At 46.8% G+C, this 9,700-nt stretch overlaps 1 protein-coding gene across 1 annotated transcript; it reads right to left on the bottom strand.

The window, feature by feature from the left end:
• Nucleotides 1-5,929: 5,929 nt before the first annotated feature.
• On the bottom strand, nucleotides 5,930-8,584 carry GAS1 (growth arrest specific 1). The gene has a single exon (XM_032096666.1). The coding sequence runs from the start codon at nucleotides 8,558-8,560 to the stop codon at nucleotides 7,571-7,573; it is 990 nt and encodes a 329-aa protein (XP_031952557.1). The 5' UTR covers nucleotides 8,561-8,584; the 3' UTR covers nucleotides 5,930-7,570.
• Between the last annotated feature and the right edge of the window lie 1,116 nt (nucleotides 8,585-9,700).

Raw genomic sequence — 9,700 nt, 5'->3', positions numbered from 1 at the left:
AGTCATGGAGTACCTCAGCCTTCTCCATGTCCTGCATAACCAGGTCTTCCATATCCCTCCTGAAAAGAGCCACGTTTCCCCTAGTCTTTTACTGCTAATGTACCTAGAGAAGATTTTTGTTACTCTTGATGTCCTTGGCAGATTTACTTCTGTCAGTGCGTTAGCTTTCCTAACCATCGTCCTGCTGTTTGGACAATTTCTTTGTATTACTCCCAGGCTAACTTTCCCTGTTCCTGTCCTCTGTAAGCTGCCTGTTTGTGTTTAAGTTTGTCCAGGACCTCCTTGTTCATCCATGCAGGCCTCCTGGCATTGTTCCCTGATTTCCTCTTTGTAGGGATGCAATATGTCAGTATGCAGTAGGACTTCAGAAGACAGGCCAGTACCCTGCTAGAGAAAATTCCAGATATACATGCTAAAACTACAAAGATCATGCCAACAATAGCACTTCAGCTACCATCACTGTTCAAATTAGAAGGCTTAGCATCATCGCCAGTGGATGACCGGAGATTTGTAGTGCTTGTATTTATTCTGTTTAAACCACCTAACTTCCTTTATTTTTTAAACAATTAAAACTTGTGCAAGCCAAATACACACTCTCATATACACTATAAAGTAGTAGGTGACTGCATTGTTTTAGAAACAGATGTGTCTTGATTTTGCATTACTAGAGAACATCTAGCAATCTATGTTTATTTACCTGAGGATGTGTGTTTTGTGATGGCACAAAGCACTTTAATCTCTCAGATAGTTAAAAATACTATGTTAAAAATACAAACTGTATCTGCATTGTCTGTATTTGCATGTAGATATACTTATAAGGGAGACGATTCTGTTGTACTTTATTTCTATTGTTTCAGGCAACAAGATACTAGGAGTGCCAAGAAGATGTTTACAAACAATTATTTCTCTCTTGCGAAGGAAAGAGATGTCCCTTCTGTACTCCCAGTTTCCTCCCAATTTTTTTCCTAGTCTTATCTTTCCATTTCCAATCAAACTGTCCATTTTCCAATTCTTAGATGGACACTTTCCTTTTCCTCACTATATTCCCTTATATTTCACTATTACCCTTATGTTTTACTTCCTCTGTTCCTCTTGTCTCCAAGTCCAGCACTAAATTCTATGGTTTAGTCTCCACTCTCTTCCTAAACTTATCCTTTGACCCCTTTTCAACTGCTTCCACCATGTCTGGCCTTGTGAGCACATGTAACAGTTACCTTCTCTCCTCAATCTCCATGTATCACCATCTCCATCGAAATACGCAATATGTATTCTTGAGCTTGATCTCATTCTACATCTACCTAAGGAGCCTCTTGGATTTCCCATCACCAGATCAACATTAAAATTGCATATAATACAAAAATTATTTAATGGGACCTCCAGAGATCATCTACTTCCAAGTTTTTCTAGAAGATATATTCCAGCCAACACTAGAAATCAGCTGTATCTCTTGCTATCCAAGTCTTGGAAATCTCAAACAAAGGAGGTGACAGGGTTTCTTTGGGAAACCTGTCTCAGTGCTGTGCTACCTCCTTCACCTTCCAGCAAAGTTCTTCCTAAAGCTCAGTGTGAACCTACTGGCCACAGTTTGTGCCTGCTGCACCTTGTCATACCTTCTTCTTACACTACTGAGAAGAGTCTGGCCCTGTAGTCTTTACGAAAGTTCTCTTCCCATGGCTATAGGGTGTCATTAGATTCTCTTTTCAGTTGGACTGAAGTTCAGCTCCCTCACCTTCTCCTCACTGGTCACAAACACTAGCCATTCTGGCAGGCCTCCTCTAGCCCCTCAAGTTTCTCAACGTCCTTCCTGAACTTAGGAGAAGAGTGGTCTGAAGCCCAGACACAGTGTTGGAGGTGCACTGTCATGAACACCAAGAACATGGGGATGATAGCTTTCATCTCCATCTTCTGGAGATGGGAAAAAAAATTGTTTCCAGAGCCGAATATTCATCTTATTTCCACATTACTCTTACCTTCTGGCTCTGCCAACATTACTACAGTCAGCTTTCTTTCCGCATTCCCTCAGTATTTTCAATCTGTGTCTCAGCTAATTTCTTAATATTTTTTTGAGCTTCTTTCTCCTTATTAGCAAGCACACTATTAATTCTCCAAAATTTCTCTACATAACAGTCATCTCCTCTTCCCTACCCTTTCTTCCTCTCAACCATTCCAAATACCACATTTGAAAGTGAATCTTTCTTTATGCAGACTTGTATCACACTGTATTACTTTATTAATATATTTTTAGGTTGCCTACACATCACACTTCACCTCACAACCATCCTACTAAAACTTAGTCTATTTCTTTACTCTAGGGTGTTCCTCTTTCCCCTCCCTGATGTATGTCTAAGGTATAGTATTAGCACTATTATCTCTGTGTGTTAACAAAAATTTCTCTTTGTGCACATTAACCTTCTACTATAATATCTGCTTGTCTCATAATAAATTAATGAAAAAAAGAAACTTTAAATGAAAGGGGGGCTTGTCAATTACTATTTTGATTTTGAACACCAAACTCTCATCACTAGCAGTAGCTGCATGGATCATCTCTATTGTTTTATTTTTATGCCCTTCAGTTACATTTGTACTGGCTGAATTTTGGAGGTAAATATCCAAAATATTAGCTGAAAGCTTCCTCAGAAAGCAAATCTTTCCCACATCCTTCCCTGCAGTTCCTCTTTAAGAGGTGTCAGCATGGCTGAGAGAATGAAGTGGCTCCACATTGTTTGGCTGAACTATTATGTGTTTAACATTTCCATAACAAAAGTGCCACTCGACTTCTCCCCGATTAATGCAGCTCGAGGGCTCTTGTCCTCCTTTAATAAAACATTGTTGAAATCATTTATTTAGAGCCCCTGGTTACTAGTGGGAGAATGACCATCTTTGTGCCAAAATATAGTGTATACAGTCCACTATTTTGTAGTAGATCATTCTGTTATTTAAGAAATTGATTAAATGGAAGTCTTAGAAAGTATTTATGCTAATAGCACATTACTTATGTCATTCAGACAGTCAATGTGAGCCTTTTCAACTGTCTACCACAGCCAATGCCTCAAGTAAAATACAGTAACTTTCAACTTTACTGCTTACAAATCTGTATCACAGACATGAAATCACTGCTCTTCCCATTTGAAAATGTCTTCTGTTGCACAAGTTTTCCTAGGACTTGCAATGGGTGTGTTACCACAGGCAGTGTGGAAGTGTGTGATGTTATTACTGGGGACAGGAACAAAATCGATTGAAGGTCTAAATTTTTTTTAGTAACATTTGAAGGCTATGCAACTCACGCACTCAAGAAGCATTTCCCATTACTCAAATGGTGATGATTTTTTGTCCCACTACTTTTTATATGCGCAGTTCGGCTCTTGTGGAGTACCTCTCAAACTCCAGTCTATTCTATAGAAAAAACAAACCAAACATCAAGTACTAGTTTTGCATCACATTGAGATGGAATGTCTTGTTCTCTACCTGCAAAGCTGCCTGCAGCCACCATTGCAGCCCTATCTAAAATCCATGCTATAGAGGCATGTCTGTAGTGAGAGATCTGGTACACCAACAGCTTTTAGGAGGAGTGAAGATTCTAAGTAAAATCCATCATGCTTTCCAATGTGACCATGAAAAGACTTGGCCAAACCAGAGCTTTGCTTGTGGTCATTGTAAGGCTTCATTTCATAATAATTTTAAAGTTATGTATGCCTGTCTGTATACATTGGTGAATATTGTTGAAAATAAACAGAGACCTTATGTTATGTCCATTGTGATTGCACACAAAAGATTTGCTGTGCGCTTGGGTGATCAGTGAAGCTTGAATCTCCCCCTATTTACTGTATGGTCACTGTCAGTTCAATGAACTGCCTCCTTGTTCTCCACCATTGTCCTACACTCCCTTAAACATTTGTCACTGAAGTGCCTCCAAAGACAAATAAACTGTCACCAAGAATTCAAACCTGGTAACTGGGAATGAAAAGGGATCAGAACCTACTGGATTATTTTACATGAAATGATGCAAAGTTCCTTCTCCCCCTGGAAGAGATAGGCTGAGCAGGACTTCAGAAGAGAGCACTGCCACATAGCCAGACAAATGAGAGAACTTCCTTTCCTGTGAAAAATCTCCCTCTGTCAGGAAAGGTGAAGTCTTTCCCTTGCTTCTTGCTACATCACTTGACATTTCAAGATTTCCATTTGTCTGAAAATCAAGCAAAAGAAATAGGGATTTGATGGACATCAACATCTGCAAAGGCTTTGGTTGGCTGGGACAAATAGCAACACAGGCAGCCATTCCTCCTGGAAATGGTGCTTACTCTGACTATACAGCAAAACCCACAGAGTTATGTCCTTATGGAGAGGAGCTCACAGGACAGAATTAGTTCAGCTGTATTTATTGCACAATTACTTAAATTAATACAATCCACTTTTTCTGGAGAAGGAAGCATATAGATGAGTCCTCCCCACCTAGTGGTGCTCGGTGTTGATTTATTCCAGGCAGATGCTTTTGACAGGAGCCTGTAAAATTAAGTCTTGAGTTTATTGTAGCAGTTAATTATCAGTCCTTTTCTAGTGCTAATGTCTTTACTCCTAAATGAAGAAAAATAAAGGCTTTTAGCTGTGACTTAATTTTTCATCAACAACTAGTTAAATAGTCCTTGTGGGTGCTAACTGTTGACAAACTGAAAGTATGTTTCTGGTCATCTGTGGAAGAAGTATTTAAGATCATCCTTACCCAACTGTGAACTCAGCACTTTGTAAAGAAAGCTGACTATTTACAAGTCTCACCCAACTACTCTGTCCTCCTCCTGAAGAAACACTTTCCAGCTTTGTTTTAACAATAAGCTTACTCAACCGTTCAGATGACTTTAAAAACAAACTTCAGATCATAGCCGCACACCACAGTCATACACTTGTTCGGTATCATAACTATTTGGGGCTGGTTTATGTGTGTGCACGTGCACTTGTGCGCGTTTATTGCTGGGCAACGTAATCAAATTCACACCCTAGAGAAATAATAAAATAATCTGTTATTGAAATAACTAACCCAGAAGCAGGGATTTCTAATTTTGTTGATTTATACAACAGACAGATGTGGATTTGCGCTCTGTCACGATCTGGTAAGATGAAAAAGACACTATCTTGCTAATCTGTTGCCCGCTCAGTCAAAGTTTATTTGTGGTAGCTTTTAAACGTCTGACTTGCTTTCCAATTACAGCCTTTAAAACGAAAAGCTTTAAATAAACACCGTGAATAGAAGATAAATAAACTTTTTCCCTTTTTTCTTTTTTTCTCTTTTTTTTTTTGTGAGTGCCTAGCTTGACGCAGTCCAAACTCAAATCCCTAGAGGACTGAGCTCTCTCTTTTGTGTTAATGTTTAAAAGATTTTCCAGTGCTGGAGTTTATTCCTACTGCAAACATTTCTATTTACAAGGTCAAGTGTATCAGCACTCGACACAGCTTAAGAGTGTAATTATTTATCTAAGGGCGTTTTGAGTGTAGATCAGTAGCTCTGGCAGCAAACCAGGCTTCAGCACGATGCAAAGCAAATCCTAAGCACAGTATTACAAGATCTAGTAATTGCTGATCCCTTCAGCATGTTTACTTTTGCATTCTTCGTTGTGGGAGAAGGCAGACTGAATAGCAAACTTCGCGTTTTGTTGCAGCTGCCTTGATGCGTGCGCCCCTGCCCGTGTGAAGCGAAGCCTTGTTCGAAACGCTTGCCACCTGTGTGTGATGTATTTCTCACCACTTACTTGTTTGCACGCCTAAGAGCATTTCTACAAGTGCCAGTGAGAGCAGCGTGCCCGCACGAAGAAAGTGTGATGCACTAGTAATTCTACATGTATATATACAGGAGCAGCGTCCTTGAATTGCTTTACTCTCTTCTGGCACTGGCAAGTTACCATGCCAACGCGTTATAAAATCAACCACTCATTTAAAGAAGTACTTTCAAAGCTGTATTTACTTCTTGCATGTAATTATCCATTAAAGTAAGAATAGCAGTAATTTACATCTATGTGAAATATTACAGGCAGACACAGATATTTGTTTTTTGACTGTTTTTTGGTTTGTTATTCTGTGGTTTGATCCCCGCCTCTCTTCCCCCACCCCCACATCTCAGGTGCTGAGAGTTCAAGTGTCCCTGGAAAACAATTTCACTGTATCCATTATTTAAAGCTCTTTCTTTACTAATTTACAGGTTTAGAAAATACAAAAAGCCATACATATTTAAAAGACAGGCCTTTTTTATGCCTTCTATAAAAAATACAAGGTTTAAGGCAGCTCAGAAATGTGTTTATACAATTCTAAAACGTTCATAAAGTCTTTCCAAATAAGAAAGTTAACTTTCAATCTGTAAAATACACTGTACATTTGATGTTCTAGAGAATACTTCACTTAATCACAGTTGCTGGTATCCCTTTAAACATAAAGTGAAATCTGTACCTTTCCAGAAACAAACAGCAAATGCAGCTACCTGGCAAATAGGATGTGGAATTAAAACTTTTTATTATTTTTTTAAATAAATTATCCCCAAAGCATACAATTTATAAAATTCTATATACAATGAAGAGCGACTGGTAACAAATCCCAGTTTTAAATACTTTTTTTAATATAAGATTTACCAGAGGTCAGCACCCTGATATGACGAGGCAATAAAACTTTTCAGGATATTTGTACATACATGTTCTCGAGTTCAAAAGTGTCTTTCAAAGATGGCAGTGCAGAGCTCTTTTAAAACAAAAGTTGCATTGTTCAGTATAGCCAACAACTCCGAAACAATTTTTTTTTTAATGTCGCTAGGTTACAGAGGAAGAGACAGCTGCTGGCACGCTTTTGTTATAGGGAATATGTGTGTGCAAGAGGGAGTGCTGTAAACCACCGAATTTATTCAGTCTGCTATTTCCCTAAATTTAATTAATGGCAGATGCGGCATAAGCCCCTTTCGGGCACCACTGCATCACGAAGAGCGAGACGCGGCTAATGATAATCAAGTTGCTGACTAACTAGTACGGCAACGCTTTGGCAGCAAGTTTGGGTTGCTCACCTCTTACTAACCTTCATGTCAAAACGCTTAAAAGACCCCCAGTACCAGCATGCCATGACTCCCGGTTTGTCCGGGGGGCGGCTGGCGGCCTCGCCCGCAGTTTCTGTCAGCCGCTCTGCTCGCTGGCAACACGAAGGCAGGGTGGCAGCAATTGCATAGTGCACACTCGAGACCAACACCCGAAACACGAGCGGCCTCTGCGCTCCGGCCACCGCTCCAGCGGCCGGTTCGCAGCGCCGGGCCGGGAGAAGGGGTCGGCCGGGGCTGCGGGCAGCAGCGGAGACAGAGGGAGGGACGCGAGGGGACGGGGCGCCGGGGCGATGGGCCGGGGAATCCACGGCCGGAGCGTTTAAAGCCGCTCCGCGCCGAGGGGCCCCGCCGGCCGGATCCCCGGCCGCCGCGGGAAAGCTCGACTAGACTCCCGCTGCGGCTCGGCGCGGGGGGCCTGGCCCGGCCCGGCCCGGCGAAGGGGATGCAGGCAGTGATAGAGGGAATCAGTAATGGGAAGCGGGAAGGGAAGGGTGCGGGAAGGGAGGGATGCTAGAGCCGCGGCAGCAGCGACACCAAGATGGAGGCGAGCAGCGCCCCGGCCGCCCCGGCGGGCCGGCCGGCGTTATCCGCCTGCACGGGGAAGCCGGGCTCGGCGCCCGCATTGTCCTCCGCGTCGTCCCTCCCCTTCTGGCTCGGCTCCTCCTCGTAGTCCTCGTCGTAGTACTCCTCCAGGCCGCCGTCCGAGCCGCCGCTGCTGCCCGCGCCGTTGCCGCCCATGTCGGCGCCGAAGCAGAGGCGGGCCATGTTCTCCTTGACCGACTCGCAGATGGGCCGCTCCAGCCCGTCGCAGACGCAGTCGTTGAGCAGCACGGCCTTGGGCACGGCCAACATGTCCTCGATGACGGCGCGGCACTCGGGCGTGCAGCGCAGCCCGTTGAACAGCTTCCCGCAGTATGTCATGTAGCGGTTCAGCGCCAGGCTGCAGCGGCTGTCCCAGTCGCAGCGCCGCCGCGCCTCCGTGCAGCCCATGACGCCGGGGCCGCCGGGGCCGGGGCCGCCGGGGCCGCCGCCCGCGGGGCTGGTGGTGCGGGGCAGGCAGGGCTCGATGGCGCGCTTGGTGGCGCGGCAGTTCTCGTCCTGCGCGCAGTCGCAGTCCTCCAGCGCCGGGCCGCGCCGGGTGTGGTTGAGCTGGATGAGCGCCGCGATGCAGTGGCTGGGGCACCGCCGCCTGGAGGAGGCGGGCGCGCCTGCAGCGCCCGCCGGGCCGTCCCCGCCGCCCGCCGCCGGCGGCTGCTGCTGCAGGAGCACCGGGGCGCACGCCTCGGCGTACTGGTTGTACGCGTAGCTGCACTCGGGCTCCCCCTGACACTGCAACACCGCCTGCCAGCAGATCAGCCGCCGGCCCTGCACCAGTGAGCCCCGAGGTGGCCACACGGCGCCCAGCGCCGCCGCCAACCACAGCCAGGCGGCCGCCCGCGGCCAGCGCCGCCCGCCGCCGCCGCCTCCGCCTCCATGCCGAGCGGGCAAGCGGGCCACCATCGCGGACGGGAGTAGCGGCTGCAGCCGCGGGCGAGCTGGGAAGACGCGTTGGTAGACGAGGAGGAGGAGGAGAAGGAGCTGCCGCCCGTGGAAAAGTTTCCGAAACTCCCGCCGGCCGTGTGCATGAGGTCTCCTCGCATCAATCCATGCGCGCCGGGCCCGGGGCCCTCCAGCCCCCGGGAGCTGAAGTCGGCGGGGTCGCGGTACGAAGCAGACGCCCGGGGGCCTTCCCGTGTCCCGCGAAGGCGCCCGGAGAGGTGCGGGGAGTCAGTGCAAATAGGGGCTCGGACGACAGCGGATCTGGAGTGCGCTCGGGGAATCGCAGGCTGCGCCGGGAGAGCTCATGGTGCTGTCCTGCTCTTCATGCAGTTCCGTCTCTCTCTCTTTTTTTCCCCCCCCCCAAAAAATAAATGCCCAGCTGCTGCTGCTGCCTCCTCGGGAGCTTTTAACTCTCCGCTCGCAGCATCTCTGCACATGCCAGCCGCTCCGATCCCATTCACAGTCCCGGCTCCGCTCACTCCCTCTCGGTACGGATCACGCTTTCGGGTGGCGCGGAGAAGAAACGTCTTTCCCCACTACCAAGACGAGAGCACGGGGAAAGGAGAAGAGGCAGCCTTCGCGGTCTCTTTCTCTGGGCGACTGATGCTGCTTCTGTTGTCAACAAGCCGTGCAAGCTTGTGGATCCGTCTGTGGATCTTTTTTTCCTTGCAAGGCTTTAAATACGAAAGTGCCCTCCGAGCAGCAGCAACGTGCTCTGATTAGGCTTCATTATGCATGCATGGAAAAGCAAACAAACAAAAAAAATTAGCAACGCTTCTTCTTTTACACAACCCCCCCAGCCTGCGCTCTCTCGCTCTCTTTCTCCCTTTCTCCACTTTTTTCTCCCTTCGCTCGGCCCCCTTTCCCTGCCTCGCCACTTGCCATTGGCCCACCCTGTTGTTGAAACCTTTTTTTTTTTTTTTTTTTTCCCCTCCGTCGCTTTACGATGTGCTGGAGGGAGGGAAGGAGAGAGGGGGGCCGGAGGGCAGCTCACATTCAAAGCTTGAAAGGAAAGGCTTAAGTAGAGTGACAGCCCCCCGAGGAGCCCCTCCTCCCGTTAAGGCGGCGCGGCGGCCGGACGTGAGGCGCTCAGTGGCGGCG

The sequence above is a fragment of the Corvus moneduloides genome, chromosome Z (assembly GCF_009650955.1).
Source record: "Corvus moneduloides isolate bCorMon1 chromosome Z, bCorMon1.pri, whole genome shotgun sequence".
In the NCBI taxonomy this organism is placed as follows: domain Eukaryota; kingdom Metazoa; phylum Chordata; class Aves; order Passeriformes; family Corvidae; genus Corvus; species Corvus moneduloides.
The sequence above is the reverse complement of the archived record's forward strand: the minus strand, read 5'-3'. Positions and strand labels throughout refer to the sequence as shown.

Coding starts and splice junctions, on each gene's coding strand:
- GAS1 (XM_032096666.1), bottom strand. CDS start 8,560: ATGGTGGCCCGCTTGCCCGCTCGGCATGGAGGCGGAGGCGGCGGCGGC.